At 38.1% G+C, this 25,183-nt stretch overlaps 1 protein-coding gene across 1 annotated transcript in view; it reads right to left on the reverse strand.

The window, feature by feature from the left end:
- Positions 1 to 204: 204 nt before the first annotated feature.
- The window catches only part of LOC149280798 (nuclear receptor subfamily 5 group A member 2-like), a 36,648-nt gene continuing 11,669 nt past the window's right edge, over positions 205 to 25,183 (reverse strand). Inside the window, exons 5-7 of the mRNA XM_089500079.1 lie at positions 13,845 to 13,964; positions 12,257 to 12,404; positions 205 to 452 (exon numbers count right to left, since the gene is read on the reverse strand). Coding sequence (XP_089356205.1) covers positions 205 to 452; positions 12,257 to 12,404; positions 13,845 to 13,964 — 516 coding nt within the window. The remainder of the gene's footprint in view (positions 453 to 12,256; positions 12,405 to 13,844; positions 13,965 to 25,183) is intronic.

The raw sequence follows: 25,183 nt of genomic DNA on the forward strand, positions 1-25,183 counted from the left end.
GGTTGGCTGCTTTGAATTCAGTCAGCATGTTCCGTGCAAAATCCTTCAGGAATATGTAATGTTGTTCACAGTTTGAAATACAAATACCCTGATACATCACTTATTGACTATTAAGAATTTTGATTATTATACCTTTTTAATGTTTAAATGTCTTTTAAATAGTCTTTATATTTATCTGTGCACAGTTTTTTTTGTGTGTAAAAGTTAGGCCCTTTTTGCATGGAGCATTTCGATAAGAAGGTTATTACACGGAACGTCCCCATTGAGATGTTTGTAATATAGGTATTCTTCCGCCTGCAAACTTATGGCCCGGATTTCTGGTAAACGTAACAACAGTTGTCCATATTTGTCTGTCTGTTGGGGGTAGTTACATAAAGTATAGTCCAGAAGAGCCGCATTGACTTGTTCTTGAACTCCTTCCACCAGCTGAAAGTTTTCCAAGTTTTTGACATCTAAATATAAGCAGAAAAAAAGAGATTTTATTAATGGGATCAATCAACTATGTTTTCCCTTTCTAAAATTCTATACATTTATGTAGTCTGCCTACCTCTAGCAATAGCCTGGCCAGTCTACATATTTGGGACAATTAAGTGGCTTCACTGGCAGTTTCACCTGGATAAATACATTAATGCCTCCCTTTGACCACAGGAAATATTGGTCCTTGCATCAAAACACTAAGGTATGTACCAAGAATGCCTAACAGTGGTGGTTTGTATTTTGATGGAAACCAAGCTGATTCCTGTATTGGCGTGTCTTAAATAGCTTTGTTCTTCAAAAAGCATGCCATGTGTTTACCAAGGCTTTGTTGCACCACAGTGATACAATTCCCATTTTTTACACCTAACATATACATATAAATACATATTTATCAGATGCACTCTCGTTAGTTCCAATAAATGCAATTATTATTTTACTTCCATGGTTACAAATGCAGTCTCATCTCACTATTAACCCGGGGATGTGTGAAATCTAAGGAAAATATTAATATTATTTTAATGATTAATTAAAATATATTAATAGATATTAAATAGATATTGTATTTTAAAATTGTGAACTTTTTCAATACTTTAATCAAGCACAATCAAGGATAACTTTAATAGAACAAGGTCAAACCCTTTAGTAATATAAAGGTTGTAGATTCTCAGCTAGATGATAATATATAGTCTCCTAATGAGTCTCCGGGGTCCATCTTATCTTTAAACCAGAGTGCTACACAATTCATATCATTCTGTATTAATTTTTCTGACCCAAGGTGAATTTGGAGTCCAGCCTGCCACACCGTTAATTCTAATAAAATAAGACAAGAAGTCTTGTTTCCCTGAGACATTTTTCTAAATGATAGCGAAATCCTAGGACAGGCCAAGACTATGCTAATGAACCATCTGCTACACTCAGCTGGTGAACAGAATGATGTCCTGAAGAAGTCACCTCCTAAAATATGTCTCTGTGACTGATCATCGGTGGAAAATAGATGGACTGCTGGCCTTTGACCTTGCTGAAGATTCTCATGCATTTTTATTTTTATATTGAATAGACAATATATCCTCATCCGAGATATAAAGTGGAAGGTTAAAGTGTTACTCTCTCCTAGGACCAACATGAACCAAGGGCAATGTCATGTTTCATGGCTTAAATACAGTCGATTGGTACATAGTAAAAAGTCTAAAAGGTGAAAAAATCCACCAAGAAACAGTTTTATTATTTTAATCACTCATGTTTTGGCTTAATACTATAGTATGGTGGCCTTTGGTGCATTAATTACAATATGTTTACCACCCTGCTTGTCAGATGATTCCTGGAGCAGTCATTAATCAGACAGAAGCAGCTGATCTGGTGGAATTTAGTGTTCTCTCTGTAATGCAAGACATTAATGGCTGCCACCTGCCATTTTACATTTCTAATTTTTGTGATAAATGAGTAAATCTTATAGCCTTAGTATATCAGACACATATCTTTCACCACATTACTGGAGATAGCTTCTACGCCTATGTATATGTGTGTAATTTAGGCTAAGAAACGTTCGCAATGGGAATAAACAAAAGCCAGGGTCAGGCTTTGACCCCTTCAGGACCGCCGTTGGCAAACTGCGTCTTCCCTTGAAGACCGCAGTTTTTTTTTAAAATATTTAAACTCCGTGCACGTGATCGCTTTGCAGCGAATCACGAGCACGGAATTTAAATATTTAAAAAAAAATATGAGGGGGAGTGGCTGCTACGGATCGCTGGGGACACCCAGCGGTCAGTAGCAGCCGCCCCTTGCGATCCCAGCGTTCATAGCGACGCTGGATAGCGCATCATCGATGACGTACCTGGTACGTCCCGGTCTGCCGTTGACCTTTGACCCGGAAGTACCAGGTACGTCCCGGTCTTGAAGGGGTCCTGAAAGTAAGGTTGGTATATATTTGTCCCAACCTGTATTTAGTCCGGAACAATTGTATGTAATTTTTTTCTAGAGCTACAGCTGAAAAAGTAGTCGGGGTGAAAATTCTTCATACTCTCACTCAGGGTTGCTTGGTACTCTTAAGTAAACAGTTTATACCCCTAAATGTTGTTTACAAAGAGACTTTATTATCGAAAGGTATTTTTGATATGTAAGAATTTTAATCATATCCACTGTGTCTGTGGAACTGCAGGCTTTATTATCTAAAGGTATTTCAACCATTAAGGATTTACAACAGTTTAGCCTTTAATACCTTAAAAGTGCTCTTCCTCTTAGATGAAGGATACGTTATCAGTTTCTATAGCAACAACCCATCAGTGCCTGCATTTTGTTACCATAGTATTAAATTCAAAAGAGTATGTGAAATAGCATCTTTAAAGTCTAAAACAAACTGTTTAAAATGGTCAACCTTCACAAACTCTAGCCCTGGGTTTGTAAAGCTATAATTGCCCTTTGTTGTGTGATTTTCTGATGGACACCAAATCCACCTACAACGAGCTTTCAACAAGAAATGTTTATTTACAAATAAAAACTTTACATGGTAACATCTTAAGCAAAATTATTCTCCCCCTACCATTTTCCCTCTAATCTATTCCCATTTATTCACTCTGGGATTAATTACCTCTTTTTTTTATGAAACAACCTCAAACTCAGAGTGCAGAACGGGTACGTGCACTCCTCTATCGTTATTGAACAGTAGACCCTAAGGTCCTTTTGGATATATTAACATACAGCCAGACAGCGTAGTGATTCCCAACCCAAGCACTCACGCCAAGCTGAATATTTTATTGTAATCAAGCCTTCAGCTTGCTAATTATACAGCATCAGGCCAGTGTTTAGCTCTCTTAATCGAGTAAAGAAAATAGCGTTATTTAGCAAAGAAGGTCACCAAGCAAATTACGCTAGCCACATATAATATTAACTGTTCAGCTCAATAAGCTCTATGGTTGGGGAAGAGTCTTTTCCTGTCAAATATTTTATTCAGGGAAAAGAAAAGAAAAAATGTCTCAGGCTCAAATAATACAAATGTATAATATGAGGCCTACCAAACAGTGTGTTGGCTGTACAATGTATATAAAAAAAACAAAAACTGTCTGCGCTTCTCACCCTAATAAAGGTGGCAACAAATATACAAACATAATATAAATGCAAATGGAAAGTTGCCAGCCCTTCCATGATCCTAATTCCTCTCTCTTTTTTTTTGCCTGGCATTTTGACTGTGCCTATTCCAATCTAATCCAATATTGGCACAGCAAATGCACAAACATATAAAAGTTAGAAATGCTTCTAAAAATTGACGCCTGGTACTTGCTGGTAAGTTGGATAGGTCTGGCTAGCATGCAGTGGCGGATCTACCGGGGTCGCAGGGGTCGCGACTGCGAACGGGCCCCGGCGGCAGGGGGGCCCAAGCCAAGGGGCCGCCCGAAATCTTTTTTACGTTTTTTTTGGTTTTTTTAAATAAGGCAGGGGCGTCCAACATGCGGCCCGCGGGCCAAATGCGGCCCGCGAGACCTCGAGGTGCGGCCCGCGTAAGATCGGCAGCCAGGGCAACCGATCTTACACGAGCCGCACCTCAAGCCCTGCTACTTACTTGTGGGAGGGTCTTCTGGGAAGCGGAGTTCACGTGACATCCTACTTCCTCTGTGCTTTAGCAGAGAAGGCAGAGGGAGGCCGCGCCCCCTGCTGAAGTCTGTGAGCGGCATCAAGGAGCTGCAGTACAGGTAAGGGGGTGGGGAGGGTGTTTGAATGAGTGTGTGTGATTGAGGGAATGAATCTGTGAATTAATGATTATATGAATGAATGAGTGTGTGTGTGATAGCATGGATGTGTAAGTGCTGGAACCTAGGCATGATGGGACTGTGATTGCTGTTAGCAATCACACTCCTATCATGCCAAGTCAGCCAGTACATGCTGAAACCTGGCCAGCTGCCCCCCTTGTGTAGTGATGCTGCCAGCAGTATGGGGTCTGCACTTACAGCCACCCTGTACCAGCATGTACTGGCTGACTTGGCATGATAGGAGTGTGATTGCTAACAGCAATCACAGTCCCATAATGCCTAGGTTCCAGCATTTACTGGATGGATGTGTAAGTGCTGGAACCTAGGCATGATGGGACTGTGATTGCTGTTAGCAATCACACTCCTATCATGCCAAGTCAGCCAGTACATGCTGAAACCTGGCTAGCTGCCCCCCTTGTGTATTGATGCTGCCAGCAGTATGGGGTCTGCACATCACTTACAGCCATCCTGTACCAGCGTGTATTGGCTGACTTGGCATGATAGGAGTGTGATTGCTAACAGCAATCACAGCGAGCACAGTCCCATCATGCCTAGGTACCAGCATTTACTGGTTGCCTGGGTATGATAGGAGTGTGATTGCTGTTAGCAATCACACTCCTATCATGCCAAGTCATATTGCTAATTTTGTCCAATTGTATGTTACCTACTTTTATTAAACATGTGAGTTTTTATTATTATTTTTAAAGGTGGGGGTCATTTTCGGTTTTGGCTAAGTGAACCCTGAATGTTTTGGTCCAGAATTTTCATTTTAGTTCATCCCTAGAATAAATCTAGGGAATCCTGAATTTGTAGTCGCAAAACTTTCAAGGCCCAGAAATCAGTGAGAGGAAGAGTAAAGGTTTTGTGTCATTTTACTTTATTTTAATCTGCATATTTTATTAAAGGCCATATTTTTTGTCACAGTGAAAAATGAGTGCGGCCCGCGCACGTATACAATTCTGATGAAGTGGCCCACTGCAGAAAAAACTTGGACACCCCTGGATTATGCCCTTTGTACATGCGCCCCTTTTTCTTTGATTTTTTTACAGATATGATTCAATATGTAAATTGAATTTGTTGAATTAGTTAAAAAAAAATTGTTGGGTAAAAATCATGTTTTTTTTGGGGGGGGTGGGGGGGCCCTTAACAGATTCTCGCACCCGGGCCCTGAGGCGTCTAGTTACGCCCCTGCTAGCATGCCAAGTACAATGCCCTATGAGATAACCATCGTATCTATATAGAAATGGTTCATTCAAAACAATTCCTTAAACAATGTACACTCGGTTTGAATGGTCCACTGCTTAGTGTTAAGTGACTTTATTTGATAGGCCTGCTTCAAAGATCTTCAAAGTATCACTCATGGCTGTGATTCTATTTTTTTGTCCCATTTTGTAAACCAGCCCCAGTGCTTTGACTGCAGCCTCCATGAAATGCTTGGTATCTATTTTCAAACACTCACTGGTAAGAGATCACAATAATACTCTGCTTTCTGATATCAAAGAAACAAACAGGAACATCCCAGTGAGGATAGATTAGTTAGTACTGAACATGCTCTTGGTGAATATACTGCTCTCTATCTGGCCTCAAGGTAAATTCAGAATTCTAGCTAATCAAATGAAGGAAAACTGCCCAGGGTACATCTACAGGAATGTAGAACACATCCGACTTGTTAGCAGGAGCAGCTGAGGGGCAATGCTGGGCTCCACGGGAAGGAAACAGCATTTCAATTTAATTGCATGTAATTATCTGGAATTATGACAATGGCTAAAGCTTCACTTTATGTTAAGGATGTGTACATATTCGTAATTTTGACAATTGAATAGCATACGCTTAAAAAAGCTGATAAATGATCCTTGTAAAGTATTTTGTCATTGTTAATGACTCCTAAAGCATTTTTTTCGTTTCCCATTGAAATTTCCATTAAAACGATGTGTATCTAATGAGATATACCTTAGTTTCCATAGCTGTCCAACAGGCAACTGACAGGGTGTAGATGTGCGCCAATGACTTGAGACCAGGGACTGATGAAGCATTCTCCTCTCATTGCTCTTGCAGTAAGAATTGCAAGCTTACAATGTAGTTTTGGCTCAAGATCTAGAAAAAACTGTGTCGCTGCTTGCAGGATCTTTGGCAATCAAATCGCTGTCTGCAAAGCAGGCAATGCCAGCTGCCCTCAGAAAACAGCCTGCAACTTCTAGTGCAGGCTGCCTTCTGAAAAATGTGGGGGCCTTGAAAAAGTGACTTTGGCTTCTGTATCTATATAGTCTATCTATATTTTAAACTCTGCTGTTTCAATTCTCCCCGGGAGATTTGAGTGAGGAGCTTAAGTTAAATATAATGATTACAGAGAAATTAGTAGTATCTAAATCATTCTAAGATAATTTGTGAGTTATTATATTGAAATGTTGGGTCTGGATCCACTATTACCATATTTGTATCATTATATTTGTAACTCAACGTCATTCTTTAGGCTTTGTGATATCATGCTAATCAGAACTGTCCTTAATTTCCACCCCAAAATGTATTACACTTCAATTACCAGGTATTGCCTATTTACCAGATAGGAAGTGAAGCAGTTAATATGGTTCACTATGTTAACGCTCCGCAGACATTGAACTGGTAGAAACACAACAATCAATTATTATATCTGAACCGATACAACAAGGCCACCTATTTGCTGTCTATATCAATAATACACTAATATCATTACATGTAATAAACCATCCATTAGCCTGGATTTTGTATACTGTGTGAGGGAGACAGTAAATCCATATTGTAGGGAGGCCTTGTAATTTGGCTGGCTGGAGATGCACCAAGTGCTGACTGAAGACTTTCTACGCTGCTTTTAACATTCCTTGATTGCACTATCCCAGGACAGTTACGTGTCTGAAACGTGCACTACAACCATTGTAGTCAAATTGATATTTGAATCGTCATTATACATAACTAGGTGATATTAAAAATAATGGTAGATGTCCCCCCATTTCATCTCAGTGTCCACAGAATGGGTGGATAGGGATGCCAGGACAGCCCAAGCCGATGGAATCCCATAGTGACATCCAGGTCTGCAATCCCACGCTGCACAGATCAATACTTTGTTTGTGGGGCTGTGATGTCAATGTTACAGAGTGTAGGCACGGCTTTTATATATACAGTCCCGGACTGGCCATTTGGCAAACTGGGCAAATGCTTGCAGGGCCGCTGACCGACATCACATCACAGCAGTCGGCCGCACTAAAGTCATTGGGACGGCCGCCAGTCAGGCCCTGTGTATATACATGCATGCATATATACATATATATATATATATACATACACATACATACATGCCAACATTCTTAATAGTGAGAATGGTACACTAGCCATGATAGGTGGGCAAGATGTTATGTCTTGTAGTGACATTATGAGTGTATTATAAAACATAATCGTAATTCGTAACATTAATAATGATCTTCAGATGTTTCTAACGTATTTTTGATTTAGTATTTTATATATAGTTCTCACAGATGGCAATTACGCTTAAATACATTTAAAAAAAAAAAATGTTCAACTTTTAAAGTGATGGCATAATCTTATATCTGTATTATTCATGGGAATAAATGCATACATTTCTATTATATATACAGTTGTTTGGAGTTAAAGATGACTTTTTTATCTTAGAGTAAACAAAATGGGAAAAAAGTATTAAATCGGAGATTTCATGTTTTTTTAAGGGCTAGTTACTACTACTTGAATAATAATAATAATGTTTAATAGTAATAACTTAACTCGTATATCAGAGACAGGTAAAGATGTTGCTGACCCTGAAGAAGGGTTTCCCTTGCTTGGATCATTAGATCTACAATAAGAGGTGGTCCACATGCCTGATCCTCCAAAGGTTGATGTGGCCCCTGGTAAAGCACCCACTAGGTCTTTTAACCAGTATCCCTGGTAATCTAATGGGATAATCCCCATTGGACACTTCTACTAAAGGTTAACATAGTAAATTCTAAAGACACAGAATTTCTACTGTAGAAACATGACAGATCACACTGTTATGTCTAAATAAAAAGGAGACACGCGCAGACATCTTTTACCGAAAGTGGAATAACAGCAATTAATCGTGAGGCTAGCATGCGGCCCGGATGGCTCCACAAGCGGACACTAAATGAAAAGGCTCTATTGATTTTTCTACGGCCGCCTGTAAGTGTTACATCAATACAAAAAGAAAGCAAAATGTTTCAGGGGGAGAAAAGCAGGATTACTTGGTGTTTTAGACAGTAACTTATGGAGGGCGATGCCCAGTGTTTTACAACTACAGCTGGAAGAGAAGAGTCAAAGGAAAGGTGCAAATTGTGGAAACAAATATGGTTAGAAAATTTGGGGAGCACAAAGATCCATACAGATAATATACTCTTGCTCCGGGGTTTGGAAGGGGACACATTTATCAAGGAGTTCAATTACTTTAGAGCAGAAGCAAATGTAAAAACCGATAAGATTTCGGGATAAAAAAATCCCACTTATTTGATATGTCAGTTTGGTAATTTTGTTCAGTCGTTGAAATAGGGAACCACTGTCATTATGGGGACTGTAAACAACAATTCCCATAGCCTGGATGTTAGTTGGCTTGAACTTTGTGGGGGCTTTTATTAGGGTTATCTGGGTTCATTTTTGGAGAACTGTATTACTCATTATAATTTGTAGATATTTTTTGTTCAGCATTTCTCATTGTGATCCTCATTTTTCTCCTCCCCTTGGGTGTCTCTACAAACAGGAAGTGTACTTAGGTATGCTTCCTACACGTGTTAAGTAGCACTCCCATTGAAACTAATAAGAGCAGTGGCAGCCACAACATTTTTTAGCTCCTCAGATGAGAACAAATGAATATATCCAATTAAAAAAAACAATACCTGAAGGAATGTTTGGATATACACTACCATTCAAAAGTTTGGGGTGACTTAGAAATGTCCTTGTCTCCCTTGAAAACAGCTAGCTGTGCTAACATAGTTGCAAAAAGGGGTTTCTAGTGATCAATAATCCTTCTAAAATACTAAACTTGGATTACCTAACACAACGTACCATTGGAACACAGGAGAGATGGTTGCTATATGCCTCTGAAGATATTCCATAACAAATCAGCCGTTTCCATCTACAATAGTCATTTACAGCATTACATAATGTCTCCACTGTATTTCTGATCCATTTTATGTTATTTTAATGAACACATTATGCTTCTCTTTCAAAAACAAGGACATTTCTAAGTCAAACCAAACTTTCGAATGGTAGTGTACTCGGTGATCAGAGTTGAAAACCCTACAGATAAAATTGAACATAATTGAAGAATAAGCTTCCGAATAACATGGACTCTTCAGTTCATATTATGTTGGCAATGAATTGGGTTAATGGTAGAACTTGTTCCTCAGGGGTGGAAGACTCATGGAAAGCAGCAAAGAATGTAAACATATAAGGTTGTTTTCCAATCCTTGCTGCCCCATTAAACGATGAGTGGCCCTACCCCTGGGGGATTAAATGGTCAGTGCCCCCCACATTTAACCGATAAAGGTATAGGTTAAAAATGCTAAAAAACGTTTCATATGGGGGATGTTTGGAAGGGGATACCTGCAGCTTTGCATAGTGGTTTGCATGAAAATACTGTTCAGGGCACAAAAGAATGTTAGGTTAGTAATAAATTGTTAAATGTCTAACCTATTCTCTATCAGAGAACTGACAGGTGAATGATTGCACCTTCTGTTTGACCTCTGTAAAACAGATCTGCAATTCTGTTTTCTCTCCCTCTCACTAGAGGTTAAAACGAATGAGTGGCAATCAAAATGTTTTTATTAAGCTAGTTAAAAATACTCATCCTTCTGCATATATTAGTTTTCTCTCCTGCTAAACAAATAATTATTGATCTGAACATAAACCTCACAGTGACTTATGATCAATGATCTGCTTTTGCCACACACAAAAAAATACTTATTATATTCAATTTAATAAAGATGCAAGTCATGCAGAGGAGATGTTAACCCCATCTCTCCCAGCTGTAGTCTGCATAGTTGGAAGTTTTAAAGCTTTAATCATCATATTTGTGTGTAACTGGTCAATTATGCAAAAGACTGGTTCGCTCTACATAGCTCTGTGCAAAACTATATATGTGGGTTGCCTTTAAACAACCCCCTCATATATATATATATATATATATATATATATATATATATATATATATATATATATATATATACATACATGCCAAAGGTAAATCGATCTCAATCAGCAGTGGTTGTAATAGTACATTTAAGATGTCGCAGATTATCATTTGGTTCCCCCGACTGTCTCCTGATAAGTGACCGATCAATACCAACTGGGACTATTATTTGTTCATTGATAAAGGGTTTAAGAGCCCATCTGTCCTAGGTCTGTGAGGGGTCAGATCTTTGGTCATTTTCAATGTAAAAGCCCCTTAAAGAGACACATGCTCCATGTTCCGTTCTGTGCAAGTGTAACAAAGTATTTGAACTGCCACGGTGCCAAGTTCATACAGTATAGAATTATATTATTTTGTTATTTTAGTGTGTTCTTTAGTGACTAAATTGTCTGGAGATGAACATGAAATTGCTGCTGCTTTTAATAATGGAATTTTTATTTAGCAGGCAGAACATCATGATCGGTTTTTTATACTAGACACCTATAAAGTGTACCCGTTGGGGGCCAGTCTTTGACAAGCACTGCCCAGCAGTACACTGAATTCACACAGTGAATTAATCTAAAATTCTAGAATATGAATTTCTCATTCACTCTAATAGCACGTGAAAATGCAATGCATTCTAAATAATTTATTAAAATAATGTAACCAGAAAAAGTGTAATTTTTCAGTTGAACAAATTAGAACATAATTCATTGCTGGAGTTGTTTCAATTGCATTCGTTTTGCAATCAACCCTTTTATGTGACACTACAGTGCCCCTTCTGGTCAAAACCTCAAACTGCAATCATGAACCTCATCCTAGGTGCTGAGGCAGAATGACAATTAATGGGGGGGGGGGGTCTTCATTGCCAACCCCACAGAACTTATTCTACTCTGAGGCGAAACCAACCGGAGAACTTTAATCAGTTAAGTTTAAGTCTTTCTAACGTCTAACTCGTTTGATGTGTTCACCAAATGTCGTTACTGCCTGTCCTGATACAAACCTTGACTTGTCATTTCTTAAAGATACACTTAATTGAGTTACCTGCATTCAAGCAGACATTTCAAACATAACATACTACTAGCAAATGAACCAACTGGTAGTATACGATCACAGCAATGTAGCATGGAAGGAGTCAGTTCCAGACTGCGTGACCCTGATAATCTGCTCTTTCACCCTGAATTGGGGGGCAAGACTATGAGACTCAAGGGTCAAAACCTGAGAGTTCCCAGGTATGCTTATATAAAGCATAATACTGACAAAACATACTTCATAGGTATGTTCCTGTCAGGCTGTTGACCAATAGCATTATAGAATTTGTTTTAGTTTTCATTGGTGCCAGACTGGCAATGACAAGGTAGTCCTGGGGCTTTATGGCTGATGGCCACCTGATGACATAAGAGAGGACAATGTATTGATATGTGCAGCTCTACATTACATGTTTATGCTAATGCATCATGAGAATGGCACACACTGCAGCACAGGGTATACATGGGGTATTGAGTATGGGGTGCCGATGGCCAGTGGCCACTTGCTCGGTGGGCTAGATGGTCAGCCTAAGCCTGGTTTTCTTACTATTCCATTTAGACCTTTGTTGCAAAAAACCATTTGATTAAATCACCTTTTGCCTGCTAGGTCAATATTCTCTGTATCTTTTATTAAATAGGAATGAAAACGAAATGGGGCATTTCTCACCAGTACTACTGGAGACTCCATAACAAGTGATTTGTTTTAATCCATAAATACCCATATCTGCTTACAAAATTACAACCTAACAAAAACAAAAAATAAACTTTTTGCGCATACTGGATTCATCCTCACCTTCCACAAAAAATCAAAATCACATTAAATTACGGGTAACACATACAGGACTTACCAAGACTGAATAGAACTAGGAATTTCAGACACACAAATTCTCTTAAGTCAAACTGAAGTGAGCGTAGTTTGGCCACCAATTCTTGTGCGTGACTCATTAGGTTGTTTAAAGTGGCGCCTGCCTGTGTGACAATTACAGAGTAATCCACCTGTAAGAGATACAAAGCATTGCTCGATTAGAGATACATTAAATGTATTTCTTGCAATTCAGCTAGTTAGAGGAAATAAAAATACATTTAAAATAAATGACTTATGTGACAAAAAGAAGCACAGTGTGGATATATAATATTTGTATTTGGTTTTATATTTTATTATTTTTCCCCAGTTCTGTGGTTTGTTGCACAACCTCCACCCTAGGATATTGAAGGGACCATTGTGGGTTAACCCATCAAACCACAAGCAATCAGTCCAGTTAATATCTGCTGCCCCAGCAAAATATTCCTGGTATGCGTTTCCCCTTCTCTCACCTGCCACTCAGCCAGACGAAGTCAGATGAATTTTTTATACATATTGATGGCTAATTTCCATAATTATTTGCGCAAGCCTCTCCCGTCAGCACAGATGAGAGCTGCCTGGAGATGCTCTCACAATTAGCAATTAAAAATAAGGACCAGTCTAATTAATAGTTTAATTTTATTTTTAAATTAAGCCAGTGTCAAGCATGCAATGCGTATCTGTACATGTTGGTTGGAGATTATTTTAAAGGGGAAAACAACATTTTCTACTTTAGCATGGATCTTTGGCCCCAGAACTCTCCTTCTCCTTAAGGAAGAAGAAGTGTCTTGGTTAACGACGCAGGACGAGGCCACACTGCCCTGGAGAGCAAGTAATCAATTCCAAAGAGTATGGGAATTGCTCTCGAACATGTGTATCTACATCTGCAGCATCATCAAATATCTACAATGTTTAAGGTAGCTGCTAATGTTTTAAGTTATTATGGTCACACCAGCAGACTCTTTGGAATGGCCAAAGCATGGTGGCCCTTGATCTGTGGGGGCTGAAGTCGCTTAAACCTGCCTATTTCACGCTTGGTATTGAAAACCTTCCAGCCCTTAATAATCTCACTTGCCAGTAGCTGATCCCCTGTTAGTCTGGTTCCCCATGCTCCTGTTTCATGACTTTGTAAATGAGGCTTAGAATAAGCTTTTTGTTTTGCTTTACTTACTTCATAAACTATTGCTTTAACTTATCACACTGTTCCTTAAAATCCAAAGCGAGTGTTGTCTGTGCTTCGACTTCTTTATGTTACAATTCATTCATTATTAATGCCAGACCAAACTGTGCTAACATGTTAACCCACTGATCATTCTCTTGCACCCTGGCATTGTAGAGGTAAACATGTCACAGTATTGTTTGGCACAGTCACTTCACGTTTCAATAGCACTGACCTCTTCCCCCATTTTCATTAAGTCATATTGAGTTCTGCCTGAGAAATGCAGGCATGAAAACAGGTGACAGGTTGAGTGTATTAGTGACAGCTGTGACAATGTGCACCTGTTTTAGTGCACTGAGCGGTCCAAGAATAGCAATGGGGAGAAGCTCTTATCGTAGTTTGTAACCTTTGCTTCCTGAAATAGTTCAAAAATTACCTGTTGACCGGTAACCAGAAGAATGGAACCTTCTTTCCCGTGTAGAACTTGCCGAAATATGTGATCCAGAATCAGCAGTTCACTCCAGCAATTTTGCAGCAGTTTCATCTGATCATCCACCTAAATAAAATAATATTAGATTATTATAAATATTCCCTGTGTATTAACTGTAAGATCCCAGGTATAATTTAAACCTATGTACAATAAATGGTTACATTAGAACTTAGATATGGGTTTTTTTAATTATACACAAGGTTTCACAGTATTCATTGCGTTGTAGTCTAAAATATATTGATACAATCAATACAGTATGAATTATAATTTAGGGTCAAAAAAAGGAATGAGGAAGACATCTCAATAAATACGTTGGAAATATATATTTTTTTAATGTTCTATTTGGTATATTGGCTGGAAAATAGCAAGCTAATGATCAGTTAAACCAGCTGTGCTGTCCTCTGGGAAAACTAGCTGCTATCCCAACAGCCCCTGAATACATATCTCTCATTAATTACAGGAGGTAGGCAGAATTATCTTGGCTCACAGAGATGTGACAATTCTCGGCATTGATGTTGTGCGCAAGAACAAAAGTCAGACAGGAGTCGTATTGTTAGAGGGGTGAGTGTTCCCAGGGGCAAAATCGTTAATGATTAAAGATATGTCCTGATTTCGCGAAAGAGCAAAAACTTCGGTAAACAAACGAGAAAAATGCAATGTCAAAATATCTGTTTTTCTGTAATCAACAGAAATACATTAATCATGATTTCAAATGGACAATTCTTTACATGTACAGCGTATTCATTGTTAATAAAATAGTTATAGTGTATATACAGTATAGTTAAAATCAATGCAATAAGGAAAAGTCTAAAATATAGGGTTTTGTAAAGCGTCCTTTAAGAAACATCTCTAACTCTGGATTTATCTTGTTAAAAAGACATCCATTAAATAAGGAGACTTGAAACCTGGGCTCATAAAATTAAGCATAAGACTTTGATGTCCATGAACGGATGGAAAACGTTATGATACATTTGCTCCAGGCTCAAAAAGCTGTATTGCTTATTTTTTGGCCAGGATTTCAAATTTGATATAGCAGGGGCTTGTCATGGGATACAGCGTCGGATATTTAGGATAAAGCAGGGCTATACGGAGGATGTAACAGCAGAGGACTAAGTCTATAATCGATGATGTTGAAGGGACAGAGCAGGTTCTTCCTGTATATTACATGGCTTCCTTCCTGTGTTACAGGATCACAGGAGAAGGAATTCTCGTGCTGACACATTGGCTGCCCTCAGATCCAGATCCACATTTACAGAGATGAACAGTAGGAAAAAGACGTTAAACTACGTACTATAAAAGTTACAAAGAAAGAGCCTGATAGACTGTACTCAATGATGAGGAGTGTACTTTAAAATGTGAATTTGGGAAAAACACATTGGGTGTCTGTCTTGCATCTTGCTTTTCTGCAGATATCCTCATAAATTGTCTCAAAGACTGGCCTTAATTTAGCCTTTTCATTGAAACTATACTGTACGTGGGTAACTACTGCAGAAAACACAAAAATATAGGGTAGATGGGCCAATGATCCACAAAATTCAACAACCAAAAGACGGTACCCTAGCCAGATCTGAGTGACCCATCACTTGTGAGGCTCTCAGTGCTGGGTTCCAATTTCCATTTCTCTGGCTTACATTATGTCATATTTAAAACAATGATTTGCATAATTAGAACAGTTTTATGTGGTAGAGAACTGTACCGATCTGGAACCTAATTGGTTAAATCACCTTCCCTGTGTAGAAGCAAGAAGACCTAATGCCGTTGACCTGCTTGATGGGGTAAAGGGTCAACTGCATAAAAGATCCTACAGAATTCATGCCATTTAGAAAAAAAGAGAGAAAATAGTATCTTGCCTGTTGGACTTTTGAACCTGTGAATGTTCTCGCGTTCGTTTTCACCATTTTGGAATTCCAAAAGACACTGAAGCAGCTATACGAGAACATTAATCCCAATTACTTGTAATTAAGGCAGGAAATGACATGGCTACTTTGTTTATAATATTGATTTTTTTGGAACGCTGAGAAGGATTGCCTTTTTGAAGCACCAGATCTGTGGTGGCCGTGTTCTGACCCATAGACTTCTTGCCATAACTCCCTGCTTCTTATTTCATGCCCAGCGAACCGAATCACAATAACCGCCAACATTAGGCCCACAATAGATCAGGGCACCCTGTCACCCAATCTCTCTTTTATGATGTTCAGGGTCAGAAATTTACCCACCCCATATCACACACACGCCAATCAATCCAGCAAGAGCTATACCAATGGATGTGAGATCAATAGCCTAAAACAAGGAAATTGATCTAAGCCCTATGCTAGAACTGAGAAAAAAGGTTTTCATCACTGTGACCTTTGACCTTCCTTCCTCCTTGACAACCTCATTCCTAGAACTGAAAATTATACCTTTCTTAATACGACATATATAGATTTTTGGTTGTCTTATATTAAGCATCCTAAGGCATGCCTACAGGGCACATTTTAATTGCTAAATATCAGCATGGTTAACAATTCAAAATATAATTTGAATCAAGCAGAATTAAATTCAATTGATATTCACTTTTTTTTTTGTATCTGCGTACCAAAAAGATAACAAAACACAAAAAAATTACAAATCAACAGTGTTACTAGTAAGATGCTCCTAAGCTTTCAATGCTTGAGGCTATGCAATGCCTTCGGTTATAATTTTTCCATTTGCCTGATATATATATATATATATATATATATATACTGATTTTCATTAGGTAGGGTCAAATTTCTTTGCCATAATCTTAGCAGGGCAAACATACTGGCAAACCATGCAGTGGGTTCCGCGGCCCTGTAGGGAGGAAAAAACGAGGGACACTCTGATGGACGGCTAATTGGGATAACAGTAGCCTGGAAGTTGGGGTGCTGGGGAACTTTTAGGGATTGACAAACAGAAGAATTTATTACATGTTCAGGCAGACATGATACTGACTGGCAAAACAGAACCCATAATGACTTTTGCCACGTAGATATGGGCAAAAAAACAAACAAAACTTAAAATGGCCCAGATTGCCATAATTTAGACAGTTGACTGCATTTCACAGAATTAACATAAAACGTATGTCAGTTTTCACTAAAGGACACCACTGGTTCTTGTTGGGCAATAAAGGATGTAAGACACATAACTAGTTGTAAATACTAAAGATCTAGTATGCTTTTTATTTTAAACATACAACACAACCTGTGTATTATGTTAATGATTTACTTTTAAAGCAGCATCAGATACTCCCTAAAGCCATTTGCCGTACATGTTATGTTGCAAAAGTTTTAACCCTATGATGTTCACTCAAAGTCCTGTGTGGCTGAAAAATGTCACAAATTTGCAATAACAATCCTCCATACCGGACATATTTGAAGGTGATCCACTGTTCCAGCCTGGCCAAGGTCCCGTTCATTGAGAATGTTGGCAGCTTTACACGCGCAGTGGCCTGAAATGTCCAAGTGCTGGCATCAAACTGAGCAAGAATTGTTTTTAAGGGTGCTGTTCCACTTTGACAAAACCCTCTCTAATATTTTAATCATATAAACCTTAGCAAGTCTATTATTATATTTTTCCCTAATAAGCGTTTATCGTATGAAAATAACACCATTTTTTAAGAAGCTTTTCTTGAATTTTTAATGACAACAAGCTGCTTCTGGATCACATGATAATTAAATGTTCCCAGCAAATATAATGAATGAGACAACTTGATTATCGATTATCGATTTTTTTCATAAATATTGCCTCTTCAAAGTATATTTATGAAAAAAAATGACTCCATGTTGTACTATGTTTATATGGTTTGCTGGAGCCAGTGTAGCTTAAGGAGTTAAAGCAAAGAAATATGTTAATATGCTAATATTAGCTCTCCCCAAAAATATAATTCCTGGGGTAAAATGTATGAGAATGTGAATACTCAGAAGCTTTGAGAAGCCAGATCTTTCCTTGTTCACACCACTGTAATCCTTAATTATCCCCCTGGAATAAATTAGAAAAGCTTTTCTGTTAACCTCTAGATATATTTCCCTTATATATATTACTAATAAATTAAATCAGCTGAGAGACTGGCAGGCTGCTGCTTCTACAGCATGTCTAGGAACTAATTATAAGCGTCTCATGATCCAATCAATTATTCAGACAAATATTAGGTACCTATTATCTATATAAACAGCAGTTTAGGATTGTCTGGAAGCAAAACAGAAATTGAACTATAAAGCCCATATTCTGTAAAGTGTGTCTATGAAAAAGACAGATTAAAAGCATTAAGGCAGTCTGTCAAAATGGTTTTGGGCCACTATGTATCCTCTTGAGAGGATGCTCCTTCCTCGTGCTTATACTGAAAACCTGAAATAAGGGTTTTGCAGAACATCCCACCGCAGAAGATGGCAGCACACCAGGATTCTCCAGGACAGGACCACCATCTGGTCGTTGCCCTGGCCCATGTCCCATTGACCAGACCTGGCGGCAATTCCAGATGCAAAATGCATCCGTGAAAGAGTCCGATAAGGAGAATTCTACATACAGAAAGCGTTTAAAAGTGATTTTATTGCCATAGTGATTATGGTCCTACTGGATAATTCTTTATTTATAAGACCAGTTTTCAGACCTTGCTCTACAATCATTTTTTATACACAACCCCCATAGCCTCGGATGTGGAATGCTCCTGTGTCTATGTTCAGAACATTAGTCTATGTATTGTGACCAAAGTCATAGAATTACACACTGACAATAACGTCTTCCTGACAATAGAAATTCCTGTCCCAGAATAACTGATCTGTTATGAGTAACCTCACAGTAATCTCCTGTACTAACTTGACTTAACTCATTATTGTATTGGTTTTGCACTCCTCCAGAGGCAAAATTAATATACTCAGTTAAGATCAGTACACGTACCCATCTTTTAACTACTGATGTATAAGTAGATGTCTTATATTCTACTAATTAGCTCTCGTGTGTTGTTTGGGGCATATGGGGTTTAACGTGATGTCATACCACAACAGGATGTTACGTGACCCTGTTGAACCTCGACTTCACCACCAGCCCAGCGGTTTCTGGGACATAAAGAGTGAAGAACAGCACTCAGGTGGCAACCCTAAGTATCCACCAACATTACAAAAAGCCAAAGAGGAATACTCTGGTTTTAAGAGGTATATTTAGAGAATCAACGGGGCTTTCTGAAGACTATTAATAGGTCAATGAGGCTGTGCCCTATTAATAGTTATTAATGTAACAAAATAGCCCATTCATAAGAAGAACACTATGCTTTATTTACACAAGTTAATTTAAAAAGATATTTTCTGCTGTTTATATATATATACAGACATTATTGTGACATTTAGAGCATGAAAAAAATCATACCCAGCTAAAATTCTGATCTTTTTAGAAAAGGAAAACCAGGGGAAGAAAAATGGCACAGAGAGATTTGGGGGCACATTCTCCCTCTTAAACAAGTATGACCGTGGAACATAGGAGCATTCTAAATACATGAAAAAAAATAAGTGCAATATAATAGCTACATGGGTAGACGGGGCTACTGATGCATAATATTTGAATATACAAAATATTTAAACTAGATGGTATATGTTTCATGTTTGTGTAGTAAAATAGAGTCAGTAACCTTTTTTTTTAACCTAAGCATATTCCAGTTCTGCGTATATTTGTAATAGACACAGAATCAAGGGATGGTGGTCCCCTGCTGTTATCCAATGACACGGTCCTGACCCCTGCTTACTCAGGATTTAATTAAGGGTTCTTATTCAGAGCAGAAGAAGAGACACTAATGAGTGTTTTTACAAAGCTAATTACATAAAGTCAGAGCACTGAGAACGGAATGATTAATATTAACTGAATCAGGTATCAGGTGGGGCATTCGCAGCATGTCCCACATCCCCTGGCACATATATGTCTGACATTAATAGTTTACAATGCTTTGCAGGCATCTCTGTGGAGATAGTAAGTTGGACAGAAGAATATTGTAATTTACAAGAGAAGTGAATTGTAATGTATTATCACTGACAGCAATTCATTATTATTAATAATTACACAGCTCATTCAGCGCTGTGCAAAATATTTTATTTACAGAAAAAGAAAAGGTTTCACGTGTTCTATATGTAATAGAGTGCGTAGGTACAAGAAAACATTACTGCACTTTGCAATTAGGAATTTATTATTATGTATATAATGAATGATTACAATGTACTGCCTGATAAAAATAATTACTATTACTATTATTCCTGGATTAAATAAATATATTAAGATGTGCCAATGTGACTAAATAACACCTGAAAGCATTTTTCCTTATAAATTAGTATTAGTTTAAATAAAATAGATAACGGACCCTCAATGGGTGCCACTAAACCGTATCTATGTGCAATGACGCTTAAACCTGTTTTCTGTGGAAATGGGAACTAAACACGTATTTTTTTCTATTACAGTAAATAGGACAGCTCCTTATCTCCATTCGTAGATGTATCTATACATTGTTGGGTGTTATTGCAGTTATCAAATAAGTTCCAGCTAATAAGCATGGAGCTAGATCACTATTACGATACATTTCTTGTAGTCACTATACTATAATCTTTTTTCAGATTACCAAAACCTAGTATCTGTCCGCTTCTGGGGTCATTGGTGTTTTCCCCAAGGCAGAGAATATTTGCCTTAGTAATAACCGGAACATCAACTTTTTTTTTTACTGTAACCAATAAGGATTAACCATATGTATCTGTTGGACTTTGAATCTATAAAGTTAGGAAAGTAAAGAATTCTAATGAGACTGCACACTTAACTATATTCTGTGTTATACTAACAAGAACCGATTTAACCCGTCTTTAAAAATATTCATAAATACCTGTGCTTGTTATATATAGGAAACAGATTACATTGAAGTCAAATGTAGGCTATGTATAAAAAGGAATCATGGTACAAAGTTTAAAAAGAGGTCTTATAACAACCAATAGAAACACTGAATTGGCTGATATGCCAATAAAATCAGAGTAGCCCAGGGAGGACTTAAAGGACATCAGAGAAGGAGCTGAGTTTCGACAATTTTGTCTTGTGGGCCATAGTTCGTAGTTGTTGAACGGCAAGTCTCCGAGACCATTTCTTTAACGTAATTACAGCTGAGATTCCTCATCGGCCCCTTCAACAGGTGTCATAACATCTGAACAAGGGACCTCTGTGTTCTTGAGAGGTTCTGGCTCAACATCCTTCTCTAGGAATGTTGGGCCACTAAATGGTAACCCCAACTTTTCAGGACTTCTATAGAATGCAACAGCAATATCCGTTATTTTGTTTGAGGAAACCTTAAATCTGTAACATTTCAGTTCTCTTCCAATATACAGCCACATAGCTGGTTATTACAGTAACTATAAGAGCCTGCTTTTATTGATCTAGAATGCCTACAATTGGCTAAATTGATTGTATGACTCATTATGACTACAAAGCAACAACAAGATGAGACCACGCTATCCACAAATAAAAGGGATACCAACCACAAAAGTCAAGAATAAAGATCTTTTTGAGAAGGTTTGGAAAACATTGCCCATCCTGCCACTTAAACTAGTGTGTAGTATGTATGCCATCATGCGTGGCCAGCCAGATACTTTCTTTACCATTATCCCTCTCACAACTACATAACAGTAAAAAAAAGTAAAAAGTACATATAGATATATATTGTTACATGATTTGCCCGTAAACGTCAACGCTTTCACAAACCAAAAGGAAATTAACTATCAAAGATATAGATGGCGCAGAATATTAATATGATAGTATACGGTTTAAACCAATACCCCTTACAATAGTTTAAATATAATATAATAAGTGTTTTCTTTTTTTTTGCTTGATTAAGCTACTCTGCCAGACTTTTGCAGTCCTTCACATATGCAATAACTACAGGGCTCATCATATCACTGGTGCTGTAGATCCATATCTACTTACCAGCTAATTCTACTATTTTGCTTGAACCTGTGACCTGAACGGTTAAAGGAAAGCCATGGGAAACTTCGAGAGCTCAGCACAATTTTTATGAGTTGCAGGAAAGGGCAGCAGAGAAAATCTCACACTCCATAACGGATTGTGGACACAGGATCATCTATCAGGACAAAAGCGCAGCCACTTTCGGACGGCTCCGCTCAAATGAAATAATATATCTTTGAAAAGCAATGCCGGCTTTAAGATGGGGACCCATATATCAAGAGAGTGGATGCGCTCCAGGTCCATTAACACTTCACCTGGTATACCCTAGTCCTTCAGAGGACGACCCTGCCCTTGTCCTCTTATTTGTAGTTCATCTATCGAGGGGAGGCTAGCAGGAGATGCAGAAGATGGGGAGGGTTCTGAGATAATTCAAAAGCAATGGAGCAAGGAAGCTTGTGACAGGTCTAAGCTACTGGAGCTGTGACTATACAGAAGGATAACCTCTAATGGGGGAAGACAGCATCCAAGATCAGCAACGCATATACAAAACTGTCATCTTCCAGATGGAAACATAATTCAAAATACTGGAATAGACTCTCAGCTGAGGTGGTAGGGATAGCAATATAAGAAAAATAGATCAGGAAGTTTGTAAGGACCTAGTAATGTAGCACAGGTTATTTTAATCATGGGCTTTATTAGCTGTAATCTGTCAAACCGCATTTACTTACTAAATAATTCACACTTCATGGATTAATATGCAAATGATAGTAAAATGCAGGGAAGATTCTTTTTTTTATTAGTACTGAATTTTCATTCATGATAAATACGCATTATAATGATGACTATGAAACAAACACTAAAGACAAGTAGGAGAGAAATAAGGGGTTAAAGTGAACATTACTTCTGATTGTATTAAATCAACCAATAGCTACATATTTAGCGGAGCCACAATTTGATTAATTTGAGACCAAGTCCAGCTAAAAGACAACTCATTAGGGTTGTGTGTTTGAGTGTGTTCTTGTTAATGGTATTTATTACATTTGCTAGTCAGTGTCTTGCATAGACTGCTAGAATTGAAGGTGCCACAAATGCTGTAGCTCAGCGATGCTATACGTACAGTTGATGCTTTAAAGATGAACAGCAAATATAGTTTACCCAGTGACGTGTGTGTGTCCCAGACTTTGACTAGCATGTCAAGGTCTCAGACTTAACAGGTAGTTTCTTATGGTTCTCCTATACTGATCTTCATACAGGTCTATCAGAATATATTTGAGATCAAAGGGTTAACCTAATTTGTCAACTAATGCTGTATGTAAATATATGTCATGGGGCATTTATCATAAAGCCCTTAAGGTCAAAATCCCCACAAAGCACAAACATTTTCGGCAGGTAAACCCTTTACCTGCTTAATGTAAGATTTTGGATTAATTAGCTGGAATTTGTGCATTCTGCCCTCATCCCCTTGATGCATGGGGACCCACGCGTGATGCATCTTCTGTACATAAAATAATAGATAAAACCTATGGAGTAATTGGGCTGAAGTGATAGAAACCCCAGTGGGTGGTAGATAAATGGAACAGCCTCCCACCAAGAGTGGTAGAGGCTAATACAGAATTTAAACATGCATGGCATAGCCATACACAGATCCTGAAGACAAGATCAAAGACTGATTAACCCCTTTGCAACGAAGACGTACCAGGGACATCATTAGAGAACATCCCTGGAGGGCCAATGACGCCCCCCATGTCACCACAATCTTGGCTATCGCCGGTGCACGGCTGCTGCTGTTAATACTTAGTGTACACACTTTAGATACTGTACACACTGCGAAAACCTTACATGTCTGAAATATGATGTCAGGACACAGTCCGCCATCATGCATATCAATGGGATTGTTATATTGGTTATAATAAGTTTGATAAATATATAAACAGAATAGTGTAATTAATTATGGACACATATACACAAATATGAAATACAGATGTAGGTAAACTCTAGATATTGAACTTGTGTACCGAACTATAGTACCGGTAATTGCTTCATTATTAACCAATACAAATGAAAATGTTTTGTTTTGTTCCATAATTCTCAGAGCAAGCAATTATCATTTGGTAACAGATTTCATAAAGACGATACATTTTTTGGTTTGCGGAATTCTACTAAAGGACAAACTACTTAGGTCTCATCTTCAGGCATCTTGAAAGCATACATTCAATGCAATTCATCAGCCAATCAAGTTATCATCTTTACCAGATTTGCTCGTTTTCTTTCCACGGCTAACGCAGTACAACTCTGTCCCAGTTAAACGAAAGTTACGCCATGAAATTCCAATGTTGCCCCAGGCAGAACGATTTGAAGAAATTAGCTAAAGGGCACTACAAATGATCCAGCATGGGGCCATCTGCTGTCTAGGTGAACGCCCCAGGGACTGACCCCGTCAATATGTCACTGACATTAAAACACATTAAATCTAGGAGGCGACTGACCACTTAAATATGTCACCACTATTAGCACACATCAGATCAAGGAGGAACTTCACACTTACTCGTGTCACCAGGCATTAGATCGGGGACAGGCCTACCACTTAAACGTGTTACTGGTGCACTTGGGGTCTTTGAGGAAAAGACTTAGCATAAACTGGCGACTCCATAGGACGGTCTGAGTCTTTAAATATGTCATTAGTATTTTTGCCTCTGAAAAGCCATTAACCCTTTAAACCTCGGATTCTGTCACAGTCATTAATACACTTTAAAACAACGGCACTGAATTGATGCCCACACCAATAATAATAATAATAAGCATTCCCGACACATGTAGCTGCCCTTTTGAATGCTCCTTGTGATGGGAACACTAGGTTAAGAATATCTATTATACTGCTTCTATATTTAACACTCCTTTTGTTCCTGCTTGGCTCATATTACTGGAAGTGCTAAATATATATATGGATGGGGGGGCCAGAAAGCTTTATTCATTTATATTTCCTCTGTTTATAATCAGCCTAAGCAGATCCTCACTCTCCTGTTTGTAGGAGTTTGTATTTATTTAAGGGTAAAAACAACATTGAAATAGTTAATTTTTAGCTTCTTAGTCCAAAGAACGTATTTTATCTTAAGAAACTTCGAGATTTCTCTAGTTCTTTTCAGAGAACGAGCAAGTGCTTAATAGAAGGTAAAATAACACATTTAAGGAACATTTTTTTTAAACATTATCAAAGTGCATTAAAGCCAAAAATACCTAAATCATTAGCCCCCGGACCTTTATTGTGGCTCTCTAGGCGGCTAATACATAGTGAGTAGTGAAAATTTTGTGTTTTTAGAGAATACATGCATTTTTGAGTAACACAGTAAGGTTATTTTTATATTATTTGGAAT

The sequence above is a fragment of the Sceloporus occidentalis genome, unplaced genomic scaffold (assembly GCF_023333645.1).
Source record: "Sceloporus occidentalis isolate IW3139 unplaced genomic scaffold, rSceOcc1.0.p SCAF_147, whole genome shotgun sequence".
Lineage (NCBI taxonomy): Eukaryota > Metazoa > Chordata > Lepidosauria > Squamata > Phrynosomatidae > Sceloporus > Sceloporus occidentalis.